The 22,045-nt window shown below is 46.1% G+C and overlaps 1 protein-coding gene across 1 annotated transcript in view; it reads right to left on the bottom strand.

Moving 5' to 3' along the window:
• Positions 1-17,433, bottom strand: part of KCNK13 (potassium two pore domain channel subfamily K member 13) — a gene marked incomplete at its 5' end in the record, with an annotated part of 79,839 nt that extends 62,406 nt beyond the window's left edge. The window contains one exon of the mRNA XM_081050210.1: positions 17,100-17,433. Coding sequence (XP_080906336.1) covers positions 17,100-17,433 — 334 coding nt within the window. The remainder of the gene's footprint in view (positions 1-17,099) is intronic.
• Positions 17,434-22,045: the final 4,612 nt, after the last annotated feature.

Genomic DNA, 22,045 nt, shown 5'->3' with positions numbered 1-22,045 from the left:
GCATTTAGCCTGCCTGTAACCAACTTCAAGGGTCCTATGCAGCGCTTTCAGTGGAAAGTCCTCCCACAAGGCATGGCCAATAGTCCCACCCTATGCCAAAAATTTGTGGCACAAGCTGTGGATCCTGTTAGAACACAATGGCCCACTATTTATATTATTCATTATATGGACGATATCCTTCTAGCAGGAAAGACCACCACAGAGGTACTCCAATGCTGCCAACACTTAACTCACAATCTTACCACTTATGGACTCCAACTTGCCCCCAATAAGATCCAGCTCAAAGACCCCTACTACTATCTGGGATTTGAGCTACATAATCAGTCCATAACCACCCAAAAAGTCCAACTTAAAACTAGTCATTTATACACTTTACATGACTTTCAAAAATTTTTGGGAGATATTAACTGGCTTCGACCATACTTAAGGCTCACTACAGGAGACCTCAAGCCCCTCTTTGATATTCTTCAGGGAGACTCAGACCCTCTCTCCCCTCGAGAGCTGTCGCCTGAGGCAAAGGGCTCTCTTCAATTACTAGAAAAGGCAATTCAACAACAACAAGTCACCTTCCTATCATACAAACAGCCCTTCTCCCTCATTATTTGTGCAACCCCTCATACACCTACTGGGGTCTTATGGCAAGATAATCCCCTCTTCTGGGTTCATTTACCCTCCTCCCCGTCTAAGGTCCTAGTCACATACCCATCCCTGGTAGTCAAACTTATTAAGATAGGAAGAGAAAAAAGCCGACAACACTTTGGCAGGGACCCTGATCAGCTCATTCTCCCCTACACTAAAGAACAGCTTAATTGGCTAACCCAAAATAACGATGACTGGATCATTTCCCTTACATCATTTCAGGGCAAGATAGATAATCATTATCCCCCTAATAAACTCCTACAGTTCTCCAGACTACATCCCTTTGTTTTTCCAAAGATAACAGCCACTAAACCATTACAAAATGCCGCCTTGGTTTTCACGGATGGGTCTTCTTCTGGCGTAGCAGCATATGTCATTAACTCACAAAGATTTCAGGTGCAGTCTCCATTTCAGTCTGCCCAACTTGTTGAACTTTATGCCGTTATAAAAGTGTTTAAAAAACTACAGGAGTCACCCTTTAACTTGTACACTGATAGTGCCTATATCGCCCTGTCTGTGCCCCAACTAGAAACAGTGCCATATATCAAGCCCTCTACCAGCGCTGCCAAACTTTTTCAACAACTACAACATCTCATACTACAAAGACAGACCCCATTTTTCCTTAGTCATCTTCGGGCTCATACTGACCTCCCTGGACCTCTTTCACAGGGCAATGCTATAGCAGACAATCATACCCGCTTAGTATGTCCCTTAACCTTAGATCCTATAACGCGAGCCACCCAATTCCACAACTTACATCATGTCAATGCCCACACACTTCGCTTGTTATTCAAAATTACCCGAGATCAGGCTAGACACATTGTTAAAAGTTGCTCAGGGTGCATAACCTTTCTGCCTCTTCCTCACCTAGGAGTTAACCCAAGGGGCTTACTCCCTGGACAAATCTGGCAGATGGACATTACACATATTCCTGAATTCGGCCATTTAAAGTATGTACACGTAACTATAGATACCTTCAGCGGCTTCATGGTTGCCACCCTTCATGGGGGCGAGGCTACAAAAAACATCATAGCCCATACCCTCCAATGCCTTACCACACTAGGAAAACCTCAAACTATAAAAACAGACAATGGACCAGGGTATACCTCCCAGGCATTTCAAGCCTTTTGTGCTCAATTCCAAATCAAACACGTCACTGGCATCCCTTACAATCCCCAAGGCCAGGGCATTGTAGAGCGAGCCCACCAGACACTCAAAAACACCATCAACAAGTTAAAAACCACCACTGCCTATCCGACCAAAGGATCTCCTCGTAATGTTCTCAGCCATGCATTGTTTACCCTTAATTTCCTACAACTTGACGCTCAGGGAAAATCGGCTGCCGATCGCTTCTGGCACCAAGAAACAAAAAATCAATATGCTACAGTTATGTGGAAAGATCCATTAACCTCCAAATGGAACGGCCCCGATCCAGTCCTCATTTGGGGACGTGGGTCAGCCTGCATTTATGATTCTCAGGAAGGCGGCGCGCGATGGCTGCCAGAGCGTCTCGTTAAGCCTGTCAACACCCCAAATCCAAATAACACATAAAGACTCCAGGGATATCTTCCCTGAGAAAATCTCTCTCTCTTTTCACAGGACATAAAGTTCTTCATGGAGTCCTTCACTTTGACACTCTTCACATTCCTCATCATCCCCGTTTACGGAGGGTTTGGGCCCCCCGTAAGCCGCGAGCAGCTATACAGACAGCTCTATGGCAACCCATGTGACTGCCCGGGAGGCACAGTGCCCAGTGGATACCTCCGTGCCCACACCGAGGAGCCAGCCCCACAAGGACAGGTAGATTTAGCATACTTAGCATCCACTGATTGCGGTAATAAAGTAGCCTACCTCGCCTATAATCCTAATATAAAGGGGGGATTCGGACTAGGAATAGATGAAACACAATGGACCTGTACCAATAAGCCCCGCATTATTCCCCCCATTGCAGGACTACCACCGCCCTGCCCCAGCGAATGCAGCTATTTTGATCAAATGCATTCTTCCTGCTACACAACCACCCAAATTTGTACTGGCTCAGACAACCAAACTTATCTCACAGCCATGTTATTGAGACGTAGGTCCGCCACATTCGGAGGCGATTGGGACTCCACCTCCCTCTCTGACAATAACAAATATAGTCAGGCGGGCTGCAGTGGTACAATTGGAAATAAAGTCTGTTGGCCAACTAAAATGCCTGTCCACATTTCAGATGGCGGAGGGCCAAATGACATATTAAAAGAGACTCTTGTCACTGAGCACATTCAAAAAATACTCCACCACCTATTCCCCCCTTTAACTTACCACCCCTTGGCTCTCCCAAAATCCCGGGATATGGATTTAGACACACAAACCAACAACATTCTCGAATCCACCTTCTGGGCCTTAAATCATTCCAACCCTTCTCTTGCCCAGGACTGCTGGCTTTGCATGACTATGGGAACTCCCATACCTACTGCAATCCCCTCCAATATCACAGTAAACACACAAATCTCTAACTGTTCCCGTCTCTCCCTTCCTCTTAGAGTTCAACCTGTAGGATTTAATACCTCCCCCTGCTATCAGGGACAATTTCAAAACAACACTTTTGATGTAGATCTAGGGTTTGTCACTTTTACTAACTGTTCTGACATCATTCAAGTTAACGGAACCTTGTGTTCTAGCCCTGGACAAGTTTTCATATGTGGGAACAGCCTCGCTTACACCACGTTACCCACCAACTGGACTGGACTTTGTGTCTCAGCTAGTCTCCTCCCTGATATCTCTATTATCCCAGGAGACACACCTGTCCCTCTCCCCAGCCTAGAATTTGCCACCGGGCGCCACAAGCGTGCTATTACAGCCATTCCCTTACTCGTAGGGCTAGGAATTACTGCTGGAATAGCCTCGGGTACCGCGGGAGTAGGTGTTGCAGTCCAGTCCTACAATAAACTATCACGCCAGCTGATAGATGATGTCCAAACACTTTCTGGGACCATCAATGATCTCCAAGATCAGATTGACTCTTTAGCTGAAGTAGTCTTACAAAACCGTCGAGGCCTAGATCTTCTCACTGCAGAACAGGGAGGTATCTGCTTAGCTTTACAGGAACGCTGCTGCTTCTATGCTAACAAGTCTGGGATCGTCCGAGACAAGATCAAAAAACTACAAGAGGACCTAGTAAAAAGACGCAAAGAACTCTTCGAAAACCCACTCTGGACGGGTCTCAACGGACTTCTCCCCTACCTGCTCCCCACCCTTGGCCCCCTCCTATGCATCCTTCTCTTAATAGCCTTCGGGCCATGGGCTTTTAGGCGCATTACTGACCTCATTAAAAACCAAATCGATGCTGTTTTGGCCAAACCAATCCAAATCCATTATCAGCGGCTAGCAACAGGGGACGGCCTCGAAGAAGGCTATCTTGGCTTCCTCCCCACGGGGACGACATAATACTAAGGGTATGTCTACTGCCCCCACGAGTTGGGGAGGGGTATGGGCACCGAGGTGAGTGCAAAGCAAAGCATTTGCAAGGAAAGGGCTCGACTCACAACGGTCGGCTCCCTTTAACTTTCCTGAGAACATACCTGGTTTGCATAGAGGTTGGTATCAAAAAATCTCTACCTCTCCTCCACAAAAGATACCCAAAACCATCCAATAACGAGCTCTGCTCGTTGGAGGAACCAGGCCTCTGTTCCCTCACTCGGTCAAGGCCCACCTCCTTAAAACAAACAAAAAGGGAGGAGATGTCGGAAGCCATAGAAATCCCCAGGCCTTGCCTAGGCAGAACTTCCTGGTCACCAAACCCAGAGCCCGCGCGCGCCAAACCCAGAGCCCGCGCGCGCCAAACCCAGAGCCTGCCCATTTCCTTGTACCTCATATGGCATCGCCCTGTCCTAGCCTATCAGCCCGCGACAAGTACCTCGCCACCCTATGACATAGCATATCCCACCCCCATCTGACATAGCTATATATATAACCCGCCATCGTAATAAAATTTTGAGGCTTGATCAGATCCCTGTCTTGCCTCCATTCTTCGCGTCTCCTGTCTCCCCTTTTTTTTTCACCCTCAACAGGTTTCTTCCCCTCGTCCCACGTTGCATTGTCCTGCCGGTCGGGACACATTATTTTCAGAACACATAGGAAAATAAATCTCTTCAAGTTTCATTATCTTGCCTTTACTTTCTGTTTGAAAGCAGAAGGCTTGAGATAATGCAATGGTGTTAAGTAAATTATTGACCAAAGCCTAAAGGTCCAGAGGCATGAGAAGAATGGAACTTAAATGAAGAGGAAGATACCAAAAGGAGAAGTGGTAAGATCACTAAAGAAAAAACGTTATGGAGGTGATGTGTACTCAGTTATCTTAGAACACAATGCAGGTTCAAAGATAAAAAAGAAAAGAAAATGTAATTGCAAAAAGCTTTTCCAGAGAACAAGATACAACAACAAGAGACCTTGGAGACAAGGACAGGTAGAAGGAATGGGGCTGAACCCCAAAATGCAAGATTCCATATCATCCAGAGAAAGGGGTCTTAATTTTATTTACAAACATGAAAAATAGTGGCAAAATTGGTTTTTTATGCGCAGGAAGTTTAGATAAATGTCATTCTGATCACACATGTTATAAAATGACAAAAAGGATACTCAATTCACTGTAATAGAAGGCACAGAATTGAAAATAGGAAAACAAGAGAAGTACAGAACAAGAGAGGATGTAATATTAAATGTGCCAAATTCCCCTACAAAGGGAAAAGTCTAAAACTGATTTAAAAATGTATTAAGTGGTTTACTTAAAAAAATTACTAAAAATTACAACTGGAGAGATGATCTAAAGTCAGCAAATATCTGCTAATATATTGCAGGTATTTCGTATGTAAGTTTAAAAATAGATGTTAGCATATAAAGCACTAAGAGGTAAACAACAGTATTAATAAAATGACAAAAGTTACACATGTGATGAAATCAATAATTGGATTTATATGTCCCAAAACACACAACTGAAATGTTATTTTGGGTGTGTTTACTAGGTTTGGAGTGTGTTTGGAGCTTATGTTCTCTCCTGCTCCAAAATTCTATAACATAAGAGAAAACCCAGCTGAACTATATATGGATATCAGGCTACAAAGAAACACTCAAATAGAAAAGAGAATTCTGCAAAATGCATATTCCCAAATAATTATGTGATAATTTTAGATATAAATCAAAGTATAATCATAAAGACAATCACACAAAGCCATTTAAAAAGCAGTCTTTTTGAATAAAATCTGAGATGAGTTAGAGGTAAACAAAGAATGGATGAGACTATTTATCTCAACCATGAAGAGCACCTGAATTTATCAAAAAACATAGAAAACATTGCCAGTCAAAATGACTGCATTTGGCTATATAAAAATCTATTCTAGATACCAAAATAATCAATAAAAAGGTGGCAGAATAAGATCTAATTTTGGACATAAACAAAAATAACAGAGATAAGAACTTGAGGGGTTCCCTTGGCCCTCAAGGCAGCCTTGAGATACCACAGAGAAACCCAGGGATCCTTGGAGCAGAATTTGAAATCCACTGCCCTGGGTGATAAGAGCATCAGACGCTTAATAAGACCCGACTCAGATAACCTTGGCGCTAACATGCCAAGAGCGCACAGGCAGAGTTAGGACGTGACTTCTGGGACCAAATATGTCTGATGTGGACAGACCTCGAGGTTATTATGCTAAGTGAAGTAAGTCAGACTGCGCAAGACAAATACCATATGATCTCTTATATGTGGAATCTAAAGAACAGAATAAATGAATAAACAAAACAGAAATAGACTCATAGATACAGACAACAAACTGATGGTTGCCAGACGGGAGGGGGTTTAGGGGATGGGGGAGAAAGGTGAAGGGATTAGGAAGTACAAATTGGTAGTCACAGGGATGTGAAATACAGTATGGGGAATATAATCAATAACGTTGTAAAAATTACGTATGGTGCCAAATAGGCACTAGACTTACTGGCGGGAATCACTACATGAACTAAATAAATGTCTAACTACTACGCTGTACACCTGAAACTAATATAAAATAATCTTGAATATCAACTATAATTAAAAAAATACATACATAGTCATGGGATGTAAAGTATAGCAAAGGAAATATAGTCAATGGTATTGTAACAGCTACGTATGATGTCAGACGAGCAGTAGACTTGGTGGGGTTATCACTTTGTGAGGGGGGTAAATGTCTAATCATTATGTTGTTTTATACACCTGAAACTAAGAATAATAAAATAGATAAATTGAAATGAATTGAAAGAAAAAAATATGTCTGATTTGGAGATGAAAGTCCTGGGGGCAGGAACATTAGTTGTCATGGTGATGGGAGAAAGGTTGCAACTGTGAGAGGACCGGGAAATATTATAAAAGGAGGTATAAGCCTCCATTTCCATGGACTCCTGGTTGGTAAGCACAACACTACCCAAACCTTTTACCCATGGAATTGTAGACGTTATAATATCACAAAAGTCCTGAGATCTGCTAACCAGACCATCTCTGTCTTCTTAAATTATCCCATGTCACCTAAGGACCACCACAACTGAAGAAAGAGATCATGGTCCTTTAGTTAGCAACTCTTCCCACAACAGGCCCCCAAAGGAAGAAAAATGGCAAAGGAGGGGTGGTTCAAAGTGTTCAGCTTTGAAGGCAGGTTCCACACTACCACCACCTGGGTAACTCCGGACATTGCATGGAAGCTCTTTGGGGCGCAGGATTCTGGTCTGTGACATGAGAATATTAATAGTACCCACCCTCCTGGGGTTGTTAGAGAATTAAACATATATAAAGATGTGTACTGGCTTTAACCACGGTAAATACCCAATATATTTCATAAATTGTATTATACACAAGAGCAAAAAAAATCATATATAATCCGCAAGTCCAACAATTTGAGGTTAAATCAACTATTCCATATTAATAGGAACACACACAATACTTGAAAAGTGTATAGAAAATAATGTAAAAGGAAACAAAAACCCAGAATAGCGTGTACTACGGATTATAATGTGACGACATGAGAATCAGAAGAGTTAAGAGAATCTAACTGCCCTTCGCTCCTTTTATTAATTAGTGGTTACACAAGGACTCAGCTAATATGCTTGGTTCAGAGTCATGCACAAACAGGTAACTAAGTGAACTGAAAAAATCAAGATGCTTCTACTGACCAAGAAGAGTTAAGAGCTTCTTGTTCTTCTCGCTCCAGGGAAAGAAACCTGGATGGAGCTCCCAGATCAAAGCTGTACCTGGGGGACGCCAACTCTAGTTAAGCTGTCATCAGACCTGTCTGGCCAGGACAGTGCTGTGTTACAATTAGAAGCTGAATGTCTGTGGTGGGGCTGCTCTCTCCAGGGCACAGGCCTAGCTGCCCCCTAAGTCCACTCCTCAAGTTACACTCCTTTGAAACATGGCCTGACCTTTGGATTCGCTGACGACAGGGTTTCCCTTCCAAAGCGGGGTGATCAATAGAAGAGACATGGGGATTGATCAGAGAATGGGAACAAGAAAATCTGACCACTTAATTATGCTTCTAAAGGTGGCTCTCTGGCCAAAGGAAGATGCAGTGGCTGTGCTAAAGGTGCGGCATTTCAGAAGAGCGTTATCACGTCTGACAATTCAGACTCAACAGAAGGAGGCAGAGCCTGGAGGATGAAGGGGAAGCAGTGTCATGATGGAGATGCCTCCTGACAAGGTGCATTCCCCGCTGTCCTCAGCAGGAACGTGTGCTTCTGGGGCTGACACAGTCGTGTCCTCCTCCACAGGCTGAGAGTGTCCCCATGCGTGAAGTCACCAATGTACTAGTGATCACAATCTTCCCTGGCGCTTCCTCCTTCCTCCTAAAGGGAAAGAACTGTCGCTTGCTGGGCCAACTCCCAGAGCTATCCTTGACTCTGGAGGAACCAGGTACAGGCTGAATGAGAGAAAGGTAAAGAAGCTGGAGAGGTTAAGTCAATCGTGATAAAAGAGAACAGAGAGAGCTGCGGGTGGGGATGAGGAGGGACAGAAAGACTTTTAGGGCTGCGAGGATTTGGGGAAGGTTTAGTGATGGCAGGCCCCAGAACTCCTTTGAGATATGAGAGACTGGGAGAGAAGAAGAGAGGGAACTTTCCTTTGTTTTATACATTGAAGATTCTTTTAATATGCTTTAGAGATATGCAGGCAAAAATTAGGTTTCCTTTTTCACTGTATTGGGCTAAGGGACCGTGCTTCTTTGAATAGAACACGACCCTTTGGCAGAGTCCCAAGGCGCGCAAGAATGAGTGGGGTCATATTTATACCAAACTCGTCTCTCCTTCCTAGAGAAAGGCACAGAGGGGAAGAGAGAATAGGATGGAGTTTAGGATAAAAAAAGAGGAAATCACCGTGTTCTGTAGTCTAAACAAGAATTTTTAATGAAACAAGCTGAGATTAACATGCCTGTGTACTGGGACGCTAGACGGTGGAGAGTGAGAGCTATGTCCTCCAATAAAGCTCTGATCTCCAGATACTGAAATGTTCCAAGTAGGGAACAAATAGCTCAACAAACCCAGCGTTCACAGAACAGACAGTCTGGGCTTCCCCATGAAATTTTATAAGATAGATCAGAAGAGAGATGGCCCTTTCACCCTACCTCGGGTGAATGCAAATTCCTACTGACCACTCTTGCTGCTTCTCCTTTCCCTGTGACCACGCATGGATCCTTAGCTATAACTTCAACAGCACTCATTCATTGTGCACATGAAACGGCACGTTCAAGTGCTATGAAAACTACCGCTGTATCTGAAAGCATAGACCAGTTGGAAAAACGCTGAACACAAACTAGCACTCTTATAAGAGCTGGATGGGAAAATATTTTCTGAGCACAAAGACAAGGGAAGACACCACAATAGGAAAAGACTGAAACACGACACTGCACAGAAATTTAAAATGTTGCGATAGATAAACAATGAACAGGGACTAAAAAACAATAATGGATGGAAAGTATGACACAAACATGACAAAGCTCTAAAACCCTTTAAAGTCCAAAGCACAAGTACACAATGACTAACACAATATCCCCTTGCTCCCATCAGAAAAACGGGGAGAGGATTAGCTAGTGAATGAGAGAAAATGAGCTGTAGGTAACTCTAATATTTAAAATTAATCAGCTTGAGCATAAATCAAATACATTCTAACTGTAATGAAATTCATTGAGCCTAATGACAACAATAGGCTCATGTTGTAATGGTTATATGGAAAATAATCAAATTTTAAAAAATGACATAGTTCAGTGATTTTTGAGACATACCTTTTCCAACAGTATAGCATCTTTTAAGTCAAGATGATTTCACAATTGCTAGCATATTAGAATTTAATTGGCAGCATTCTTTTCTTTCTTAAGGGTATTTAAAATAATGATGCATCCGATTCAGTAAAATCTTTAGCACCAATTAAATTGATATTATATCAGGTTTAATATAATATGAGGCACCAAATTGTTAATAGCGGTTCTCACTGATTGGTGGAATTATGGGTGATTTCTACTTTCTTCTACTTTCCCAGATAGTCTTCTATAAAGAGTATGTATTTCTTTTAGTAACAGAGGGTAAACAAAACAAAATCTGGTTCTAATCCTGACTTTCCACTTTGTAGCTGTATAGTTCTACATTTAAGATATTTATACTCTCTGTACCTCAGTTTCCTTATTGCTAAAATGGAATTAATAATAACTTCTACCTCAAAAGGTGTGTGTGCAAATGCTTTGTAAAATGTGAAGTGCCTTTTCAATGTGTGATTAAAATCTTGACACACATATGACATCCCCTAATGTGTGACATCCATTAATGTGTCTGTGGGATGTTTTATTCTTTCTGAGTGCCTGTTCTTCATATTTGATGTCAATTTCTAGCTTTACACTGTGAAATGGTGTTTTCCAGTACTTTATTGTTTGAACCTGATACAATTTGATTTCAAAAGCTCTTTCTTTAGTCTTGTTCCCATGCGGGGGTAAAAAAAACAGATCCTGAAAACTATCAGTTCTGAAAAAACTGAAAAAATCAGATTCTGAAATATCAGTTCAATCACACATAGACTTGCACGTTGGCTAGGCTAAATCACATGCCTGTCAGCCCAGCTCCTGAACCCCACAAGAACCGTGAAGAATACTGCTACACAAGCACTAATGGCGAGCCACATCATGGGCCCAAAAGGGGCACCAGTATAATTATTTGCTCCATGAAAACGAATCAAATCTGGTCATCTACTTTGAGCGGTCCCCCACGGAGGAGGGGCTCGGCGTCTCCGTGCCCGAGCTCCTCAGACCCACACGTGGCCAGGTTCACTCTCTCAACCTGAGCCCACTGCGTCCCTGCACCTGGGCAGTGGTGCTCTAGGTCAAGTTGCTCCTCACTTACAGCTTGTAACTACCAGTTGACGAGGAGGTCCACCAAGGCCACAGATGAGCTCATCTGCCCGCCTCTCCGTGCCAGCCTGGCCACCACACGTGTGTCTGGGCTCTAAGCACAGAGGGCTTGCCCTCGTCAGCAACATCCCAAAACAACAGCCTTCTAGACTCCAGGCCTCTCTGCCACGTGCCTAGCACTCGCCTGGGTATTCTGTTCAAGAGCAGATTGATTCGGCTGGTCTGGGGTTGGTCTGAGACTCTGCCTTAGAAAGATGCGCGGCGATGCTGACAACAGATTCATGGACCAGCCTTGAACACCGAGGGTCCTCAAAGGCAGTCTTGATTTTCAGCCCTGTGCCTGTCACACACACCTGCAGCGTGCTCCCTGTCCCGCCTACATCATTCGGGGAAATTTCTTAAAATGCAGCTGTACTGTATTGGGAGCTTTGCAAGGGGGCCCAAACACCTGCATTGTAACAAGCACCACACTCACCTCAGGTGAGTGACACCAAAGGATGGGAACAGCTTGTAGAGAATTTTAAATGTCCTTCCCCGCCCATGCCACCGAGGGCTGTACACTTGCCCTGCATAGCTCTGACCTTTACTGAATTGCACATTGCACTGAGGGACGTAGCGGCACATGATTTTCTTAGTTATGGTCCGGATGCTGTGGAGATTAGTCACCACTTTATCTACTCCTCTTCAGGATAATCTGTAGGAGAAACTTTTATTCAAGACTAAAAAAGTTTGTGTCTTCCAAGCAGCCAGCCTGGCAATTACACAGGCCCTTTTGATATAGTGTATCAATAACTGGTGGCTTAATTGTCCTCTCCTACTCAAGGTTTCTTATCTCCCCTATGTCTTCAATCCATTAGTATCCATTTCTAGTGCATTGTACTCATGTATGCGTAGCAGACATCTGTGCTATTCACCAGGATCCAGTCTCACCCATTTCTGGCTCATGGGAAGAATGTAGTTCCCTAAGTCCTTGAAGTCGGGTGTGCCCATGTGACTTGATTTGGCCGATGAAACATGTGTGGAGGTGACGTATGTCACTTCCAGGTGGTGGCCACGTAATTGCTGGTGTTCCACTCTTCAGCACTTTCTCCCCTTCCTGGGCAGTCCTGGAAGTGTGAGCTAATGAAGAGGAGCCACAAAATAAAAGAAGCCTGGAACACTGGGCCCACCCAGGGGACAACTGCCCTGGGAGTCACTGAGCTCACAGTGGGCCGTGTGTGTTCAAGTACTGAGATCCTGGGGTAACCTAAAGCCTAAGCCTACCCTGACCATATTACATGCAAATGACTTCAAATCCTTTTTTTAAAAAAAATTTTATTGGGGGAATATTGGGGAACAGTGTGTTTCTCCAGGGCCCATCAGCTCCAAGTTGTTGTCCTTCATTCTAGTTGTGGAGGGCGCAGCTCAGCTCCAAGTCCAGTTGCCGTCTTCAATCTTTAGTTGCAGGGGGCCCAGCCCACCATCCCATGGGGGAATTGAACCAGCAACCTTGTGAAGAGCTTGTGCTCTAACCAATTGAGCCATCCAGCCGCCCCCTCAAGTCGTTTGTAAACAGAGTTATAAAAAACCAGGCAAACACAGAAACAAACTCCTAACAAAAGCATATTGAAAAAAAGATATTTACATAAGATCATTTACAGGATAAACTGTCAATCTACTTCTCTGAGTACTCTAAATTTATTTTTGCTTCAAGTCTGATCACCAGCCTCTTTTGGAATTAACATCCCTGAGTTGTGTTTTAATATTCTGCTCTGGTTTTTGAATTGTGGTTAAAAACACGTAAAATTATCATTTTAACCATTCATCAGTGTACAATTCAATGGCATTAAATACATTCACGCTGTTGTTTAAACATCACCACTATGTATATCCCAAAGTTTCTTATCATCCCCAACAAAAATGCCATACCCATTAAACAACCAATCTGTTCTTCTCCCTGGCCCCTGGTAACCTCTATTCTACTTTCCGTCACTATAGAATTTGCCTATTCTAGGTACCTCATAAGTGGAATAATATATTTGTTCTTCTGTGTCTGGCTTATCTCATTAAATAACATGTTTTCAAGGTCCGTCCATGTGATAGCATACATCACACTTTTATTCCTTTTTATGGCTGAATAGTATTCCATTGTATCTACGTATATTTTGTTTATTCATTCATCAGTTGACAGACACTTGGGTTGTTTCCCCCTTCTGGTTATTGGGAATAATGTTTCACTAGCGTTGTGCTTTTTGCAAATGGAAGGGAAGACCCTCTACCAGCGAAAAGATTACAACTTGCTTTACTGCAACACTTGCTCTATTACCGTGGTCTGGAACCAAACCCACAGTATCTCTGAGGTATACCTGTACTCGTTGCCCACTCTGGTTCCTGCCTAATAGCATACCTATACTGACTTACTCTCCCTCCTTGTATCAATTCCTCCTTCATGGGCTTGTACCCCTTGCGCCTGCCAATAAACTGCTTGCACTCAAATTCTGGGCTCCACGTCTGCTTCTGAAGGAACCTGAACTAAGACAGAGCTCCTGTCTAGCAACTTTCTAGATCTTTCTGGTTTCCACTTTTTCTCTTTGTGTTTCCCTGGTTCTGAAGTTTTATTTACATTTTATGATTATTTTACTGTACGCTGTCTTGTTGTTTGTTATCTCAAAGTCTTTTCAGGGTAAAGCAGAGTGGAACTAATTTTTAGAAGAAAAACACCATCATGTAATATTATAATTAAAATACAAGATATACATGGTTTGTAGAATGTGATCCCAATTTTAAAAAAAGACATACACATATGTATGTGTGTGCATAGGGAAAAAAGAACAGAAAGAAATGTACCAAAATGTTAACACTGGTTGACTTTGGGTGATGTCATTATAGACGGCTTAACTTTTTCCTTCTTTACACTTTATTTTACAAAGACCATGAAACCTTAGTTTCCTCATCTATACAATGGGGATAATCAACCCAGCTCAAGAAGATGTGTCAACAAACTGTGTGAATATAATATAGCAGTGAGCTGTATCATGTATTTACAGAGTAAACCCAGTATGTGCCTAATATGTACTCTAATAAAGGGTAGCAAGTGCTGTTATTACAACATCTATTAATGAAATAAATTAAAATGTTAGAAAGGAGAAAGTCAAAAGTAAGCCCATAAGGGCCGGCCCGGTGGCTCAGGCGGTTGGAGCTCCATGCACCTAACTCCGAAGGCTGCTGGTTCGATTCCCACATGGGCCAGTGGTCTCTCAACCACCAGGTTGCCGGTTCAATTCCTAAAGTCCCGCAAGGGATGGTGGTCAGCGCCTCCTGCAACTAAGATTGAACAAGGCACCTTGTGAGCTGAGCTGCTGCTGAGCTCCTGGAATGGCTCAGTTGGTTGGAGTCCGGGCTCTCAACCACAACGTTGCCGGTTCGACTCCTGCAAGGGATGGTGGGCTGTGCCCCCTGCAACTAGCAATGGCAACTGGATGCAACTGGACCTGGAGCTGAGCTGCGCCTTCCACAACTAAGACTGAAAGGACAACAACTTGAAGCTGAATGGCACCCTCCGCAACTAAGATTGAAAGGAGAACAACTTGACTTGGAAAAAAGTCCTGGAAGTACACACTGTTCCCCAATAAGGTCCTGTTCCCCTTCCCCAATAAAATCTTTAAAAACAAATAAGCCCATACTTACATAGTGCCTTGTACTTTTTAAAGAACATATATGACCTCATTGTTCCTCACAAGAGGGACAGGCGCAGGGGGAGGCGGTGGGCAAGAGACAGGACTAATATCGGGGTGCCAAAAAAATGTATACAAGTGGACACTTTGGTCAACGTTGCTCAAGCAGTAGTTCACCATAATCAGAAGTGTCTGGATGCTGATGGTAACCACTTTGAGCACCTCTTGTCATTGCAGAAGTCAATTGGGACTTGTATTCACCTTTTGTTATCAGTATATATTGAGTATTACAGTTTTAATACAGTTTATTTCTTTCTTAAAATGTGTCTACATTTTTTGGGCACCCTCTGTATTTACTAAACAGCTACGGTGTGCCAGACACGAAGGCAAACCCTTTGTAGACATCTCAGATGAGATAGACAGGGCTGAGAAGAGTGAAGATCCTTGCCCAAGTTACACAGGCAGGATCAGTAGCTTCCCCTTCAGACTCTCAGTCCAGATTTCCTCCTATTCCACCAGGCTCCCTTATTATATTTTGCCTCTTACATGCCCACCCATCCATGACAGTCGCAGTTTCTATGGCATTCATGTTCACCCGTCTATAACACCCACTGCTCCTTCCTACCTCTGTGTCCATGGAGAGTACCAAGGAGTGGCTTGTGGGGGTGGTGATGGGGGAGAACTTAGCCCCCTACTCTCCCATAAAAGCCACTCCGCATAAATATTCGATCTAAATAAAACCCGTGTTTGCCATGCACACACAAGATTCAAGGCAAGTCCCGAATTGGTTTGTTCGCCCTTCGTCCTCCCTACATAGAAAGTCTGGAACCATCTTCTGAGACATGGGAGGTGATACAATCAAGAACTTAAGGAATTCTGCTAAGAGAGTCCAGTGGGGAATGTGGGTTGGGGGAGAGAACTTCAGATGGTATGACTCCTTCTCTGTCCCCCTCAGCGTCCAGTGTTCTGGTCATCAGGTTTTTCTTGCCAGATACCCAGTTATTGTGGTATCTTAATGGTTTGCTGATGGGCAGGGCCACCTGGGATGGGATGGGATGGGGCCTGTAAGCCAGGACTCCCTAATAATGCCAGTCCTCTCCACCTGGCCTCCTACTCACCAAATGAAGCCCTGGGCTTCCAGACGAACTTTGGGAAATCTTTCTTGACTAATCAGGCCTAAGGCTGATTTGTTATATTTGTGCTCTTTCTTTTGGCAGAACGTTTACCTAAGACAACCCTGTGTGGGAACTTCAAGGATGCGTCCTGTCATCCCGCCTCACTGACAAGCTCTCTTATCAACACAGGGCCCACAGTTACAGAGCACCTGCCCCCTGTGCCATTTGCCACTCACTGTAAGCCGTGACTGCTCCTGGAGGCTGGTACCTGGGAGCCACTCCCTTTCAGCATAGCCTTCAAAGTGCCCACCTCTGCTCCAGCTCTCTTCTTTCCTCAGAATTTCCACATCTTACCCAAACCCCTTATCGCTCGATTATGTTTCAAGAGTGAACAATCCTTAGGGGTGTGGTGCAAAGACTCCTCACTTTTTCCTTCTGCAGGTAAAAAAGGTGTCACTGACAGCAGCCACGCCACTCTCTTGTTCAAAACCTCTCAATGGCTCCCAGTTGCCTCTACATGCGGTCCAGCTCCTTAGTGTGACAGTAAAAGCCCCCCTCCACCGTTACCAGGGGACCTCCCCAGCCTTCCTTGCACTAATCTATAGATCAGTAGCTCATGGGGCCTGTCAATGCACTTCTCTCCTCCTCCAGAATGCAAACCCAAATCACACCTAACACTAACTGGTTATGCCCAAAGGCCACTTCTCCCCCATTCATCCTGGGAGAAAACAGTTTCCATCCTCATTAGCACTTTTGCCTCCTAACTTCCAACTTGGTTGGAAAATTCAATCTGATTTTCTCCCCGTAAGCTTGAAGTCAAGGACCGGCTCTTTTTAAATTTGTGCCTCCCCATCCGATCAGTGTGCCTTGTGCGTGGTACGACTCCACAAACGTTTACAGGTTCCTGTCCCAATTTGTAAGCTTTCTCCGGAAAGTTCCATGAACTCAAGCAATGGCTCGCTCCTTAACTAGACTGAAAATCTCCCAGAGCAGAGCGCCTCCAATTTATGGATCATTCAAGTCCTCTGGGGAGTTCGTTAGCTGCAGATTCTGACTCAGAAGGCGCGAGGCGGCGGGGGTGGGGGTGGGGGTAGGGGCGCGCGGGAACTGCATTTCTAACAAGCTCCCCGAGGATCCAGGGGCCACATTTAGAGACGCGGGGAGGCAACAGCTCACATCTGTGCAGCCGGGCTGCGCGCGGAGGCGGTGCAGGCAGGGCTGAGAGGCGCCGTTCTGCCCTTGGAGCCCGCGCAGGCAAGTGCCAGGCCATCCTCCCGCCCCTTCGCCCGCCCGTGGGGCTCACTTACCTATGGTGGACACGACGGTGCCCACGAAGTAGAAGGCGCCGGTGAAGTCCCAGCGCTGGCGGGTGTTGTCCACGCGGATGCCGGCCTTGGCGGCCTCCTCGTAGTGGCGGAGGAAGCCGCGGAGCTCGTCGCGGCTCAGGTTGTGGCGGCGGCTGAAGTTGGCCAGGCGCTCCTCCCAGCGCTGCTTGGCCTGGAGCTCGTGCGCCAGCTCCAGCGCGGAGAACACGGCGGCGCCGCCCAGCAGGTAGAGCGCGATGAGCGCGGCGAGCAGCAGGAAGCGCGCGTTGTCCTCGTTCAGGTGGCCCGAGCCGCAGCCGCAAGCCCGGCCGGCCATGGCCCGGCCCCCGGGGTCAGCGCCGCGCCGGACGGCCGTGACCGCGGGCGGAGCGTCGCCCGGGCCCCCGGGACGTCGGGGCTCGCCGGGCGCTCAGCCCGCCCCGGGACGCCCGCCGGCCCGCGAGCCCATGGCCACTGGGTGCGCGCCCGGGCCTCGACCGCTCCCGCGGAGCTAACAGTGCACGTCGGCCTCGACTCCGGGTTTCAAATCGCTTTTTCGCAGACGTCTCCGCTCGCCTTTTAGTTCTCACCCTGAAGGTCCGCGCGACAGGGCGCGGAGTCCGCCGCTGCCGGGCGGGAGGATGCGGGCGCTGATTCCACCGCGGCGCCCGGTCCGGCTCAGGCCGGTTGAGCGGGCGTGGGGCGTCCTCACGGCAACGCCCCGCGGACTTGACTTTCCCCCAGAGCCAAGACCGGGGGCCCTCGGTGGCTGGCGGGGAAGCAGAGCCTCGTGGACCCCGTCTCTTTGACCATCACTTCCCAAGCCGCCGACGGCGAGGACGCGGGGTCGCAGGCGGCTGGCTGCGCTGGTGGCTGCGCTGGTGGCTTCGCTGGGGACGGCTAGCCGGCTGGCTGCGCTGGTGGCTGCGCTGGTGGCTGCGCTGGGGACGGCTAGCCGGCTGGCTGCGCTGGTGGCTTCGCTGGGGACGGCTAGCCGGCTGGCTGCGCTGGTGGCTGCGCTGGTGGCTGCGCTGGGGACGGCTAGCCGGCTGGCTGCGCTGGTGGCTTCGCTGGGGACGGCTAGCCGGCTGGCTGCGCTGGTGGCTGCCCAAGGAGATCCGCGGTGCCGAGTCCCAGTCGCGGCGTCGCGCGAAGCCTCAGGCCCCTGGGGGTCCCGGCCCCGCCGCCGGCGCTGGGCGGCTGGAGCAGGTGCCGGGCGGGCGCACCGTCAGGGCCTGCGCGGAGCGGCGTTCGCACGTGTCCCCCTCCCGCCCGGCCCCCACGCTGCGCGGCTTCCGGCGGGCAGAGCGGCTGGGGGAGGACACCAGAAAGAGATTGGAATAAGGGAGCGACGGAGGTGCGGGCATCTTCCCCGGGCAGCCTCCCTCGTCTGGCCCCAACCGGACGCCCTTGGCCTCTGGCTCCTGCGCGGGGGCGTCTCCTGTCCCCACGTGTCGGCTCCGCGGGCGCGAAGCGCGCGCCGCGAGCCAGCTCCAGGTCCCGAAGGGGCTGCCAAGGACCAGGGGCTGGAGGGGCCCCGCGGCCGGGGGATCGTGACCTCGGAGCGTGCGCTCTCCTCCACCGGGGCTGGGCTGCCTCGGTGCGTTCCGGAGATTCTGCGCCGACTGGGCTCCGCGCGGAGTGCTACCCCCACCCCATGCAGACCCGAGGCAAAGCTCCCCAAACCGCGGGGGACCCCTCCCTGGGACCCGCCTTTCGGGGGTTGATGGCGCCGCAGCCGCGTTCGATCCTCACCTTCCGGGGAGCGCCCCTCCGCTGGGACTGTCCCCAGCTTCCCTCCTCGCCGCGGCCCTGCCTTGCGGAGCGGCTCGGGGAACAGAGGGCTTTGCCTTGCCTGGTCGACGCGCTCCGACACTGCAACAGGTGGAGCTACTCGGCGGCCTGCGGCTGCGACTCCACCCCGTCTCTCGCCCCACGGCCGCGCGGGGCGGCCCCCAGCGCTAGTCTCCGCCCGCAGATGCCCGGTTTTCCCGGGTCCTCAGGGGGCCGCGATACTCCCACCCCCCGCGCGCAGATCCGGGAAGTGGGTGCTGAAGAGGCGGGTCAGGTGCTTAGCGGGCTGTGTGGGCCCCTCCCGGACAAGAGGGTGCTCGGTCCCCTTCAGACACATCTCGCCCCCACCTGTGTACCCAGCCACACACTGCCCCTGCGAATCACCAGCCCCCAGAGTGTAGGAGTGAATAAGAATTCAGAAAGGAATGGATGCGTGGGCATCTTCGAGCTAAGAATTGCCCCGCCTGCCCAGAGAGTGGTCCCAGGCTCCAAGCCCACCCACCCACCTACACTCCCCAGGAGCAGAGAACAAAAAAGCCCCACTCAGCTCTGGATTCCAATATTCAGGCACCAGAAACCCTGATGCTGCTAATCTTCTCAGCTCCGGTCTCCTCCCCCAGTTTCGAATGCCCTCTTTTATGTAGCCTATTGGGGGCCAAGAGTTACAGGGGGTAGTGCATATGGGGCCATGTGAATACATCCACGGTGAGTCCTGCAATTACTCCTCCCCACCATTTTATTATGAAAAATTTCAAACAATGTTGAAATAATATTATTACAGTGAACATTTTACTTGCTTTATTATATATCTATCCCACCCTCTTTCCATCCATCAACCCATTTGGTTTAAATACATGTCAAAGTAAGTTGTAGGCTTTTGTACACTCCCCCTCTCCCCAATACTTCTCCCTTTTTATCATTCACTAGAGTTCAATATTTACAGAGTTTTTTTAGGGTAAAATTTATATACAATGAAATGCGTACATCTTAAGTGAATCATTAGATGCATACAATTTTGCAAATTAAAAAATCTACCTATCCAACCTCTCAACCAAATATCACCAACAGGTCAGAGTTACCACATTCCTTCCCAGCAAATCCATGCCCACACACATTCCTACACAGGAAGTCACTGTTCTTCATTTTTTTGTCACTGATTGGTCTCGCCTTATTATAGCACTGTTTTTTTTTTTTTTGCTTGTTTTAGATCTTGATAAAATTTAATCAGTTATACACATTTTTTTTTGTGTGTGTGTAAAACTTTTTTGTTTGATTGGGGAAAGGAAACGGGACTTTTATTGGGGAACAGTGTGCATTTCCAGTGTGCATTTTTAATTGGGGAACTGTAGTGTGTTTTTCCCAGGACTCATGAGCTCCATCCAAGTCAAGTTGTGCTTTCAATCTTAGTTGGGGAGGGTGCAGCTCGCTGGCCCATGTGGGAATCGAACAGGAAGCCCTATTGCCCAGAGCTCACCCTCTAACCAACTGAGTCACCTGTCTGCCCCTTAAAACATTGTTTTGATATCCATCGATGTTATGTCTTAGAATTTGTTCCTTTTCATTCCTAGTTTTTCACTGTTTGACTACGCTATAGTTTTATTTATTCTCCTCCTATTGATAAAAACTAGGTCTGTCAGAAAATTTTGGCTATCATAAATAATTTAGGAATGTTCTTGTATAAGTACTTGTGGATATGTTTTCCTACCTATTGGGTAAATACCTAGGAATAGAATTGCTGTATAGGGGAGGTGTGAATTTAATTTTATAAGAAACTGCCTAACATTTTCCCAAAATAGCTGTACCAACCAAAAATCCTTGTGAACATGTTACTATCAATCATTTTAACTTTAAACATACTGGTGGATGTGTAGAGGAATGTGCTTTTTGGTCATTTGTATATCTGCCTCTGTAAATTATGTTAAAATATTTTTCCCATTAGAAAAATCAAAATTATTTTCTTTTGAATATAAAGGGGTCCTTTATATTAATATATCCAGGACACCACTCCTTTCTTGTATCTCACAAATATTCACTACCAGTCTCTGGCTTGCCTGTTTATTTTCTTAAAGATTTTTTCTGATGGATATGTTTTAAATTTTGGTGTAGCTCAATTTATCTTTTATGTTTGGTGCTTTTTATGTACTATGAAGTCATTACCTCCCTCAAGGTTGCAAAGGTTTTCTGTTATTTTTTTCCTCCCCTAGAAATTTTTATAGTTTTAGCTTTTATATTTGGGTCTAATTCGAAGTTTGTTTCTGTATGGTGTGAGGTAAGGGTCAAGTTCACTTTACCCATTTGAATATCTCATTATCCCAGTGCCATTTGCTGAAAAGACAAAAAAGAGTGAATTTATTTCAGGAATCTGTAGCTTGCTCATTTGTCCATCCTTATGCTAATACCACAGTGTTTAGTTTACCTGTAGCTTTATTGTAGGTCTTGAACTCAGAAAGTGTGTGTCCTTCAACTTTGCTCTTCTTATCAAGATTGTCTTTGGATATTACAAGACATTTATTTTGATTACAAAATTGTATAATCAGCTTGTTAATTTCATGGGAAAAAGCCTTGTGGGGTCTTGATTAGGATTGTGTTGGATCTGTTTTGGGGAGAACTGATATTTTAATTCGTGAATGAGGCATATCCCTTCATTCCAGTCTTCTTAGCAGGTTTGCATGTAAAGATTTTGCACATCTATTCTACATTCATCTTGAAGTTTGTGGGTTTTTTGGCTATTGTAAATGAAATACCCAAGTTTCATTTTCCAATTGTTTGCTGTAGTATATAAAAATGCAAATAATTTTTGCAAATTAATTTAGTTCCTACAACCTTGCTAAATTCACTCATTAGTTGTAGTAGATGATTCCTTTAGGATTTTCTATGTAAATACTTATGTCATCTGAAATAGGATTTTACTTCTTTCTTTCTTATGTTTATCTTTTCTTGTTCTTGTCTTACTGCAATGGCTAGGACCTCAGTATAACATTGAAGAGAAGAGGTGGAAGCAGATATCTTTGTCTTGTTCAAGATTTTAGCGGAAAGCCTTCAGATTTTCACCATTAAATATGATGTTAATTGTGGGTTTTTCATAGACACCCTTTCTGTTTCCAGTTTTCTGAAGTGTTTTTTTTTTTAAACATGAATGAGTACTGAATTTTGTC

This window comes from Rhinolophus hipposideros (assembly GCF_964194185.1).
Source record: "Rhinolophus hipposideros genome assembly, chromosome: 5".
Classification (NCBI taxonomy): Eukaryota; Metazoa; Chordata; class Mammalia; order Chiroptera; family Rhinolophidae; genus Rhinolophus; species Rhinolophus hipposideros.
Note: the sequence above shows the minus strand (reverse complement) of the source record. Positions and strands in the feature narration are given on the sequence as shown.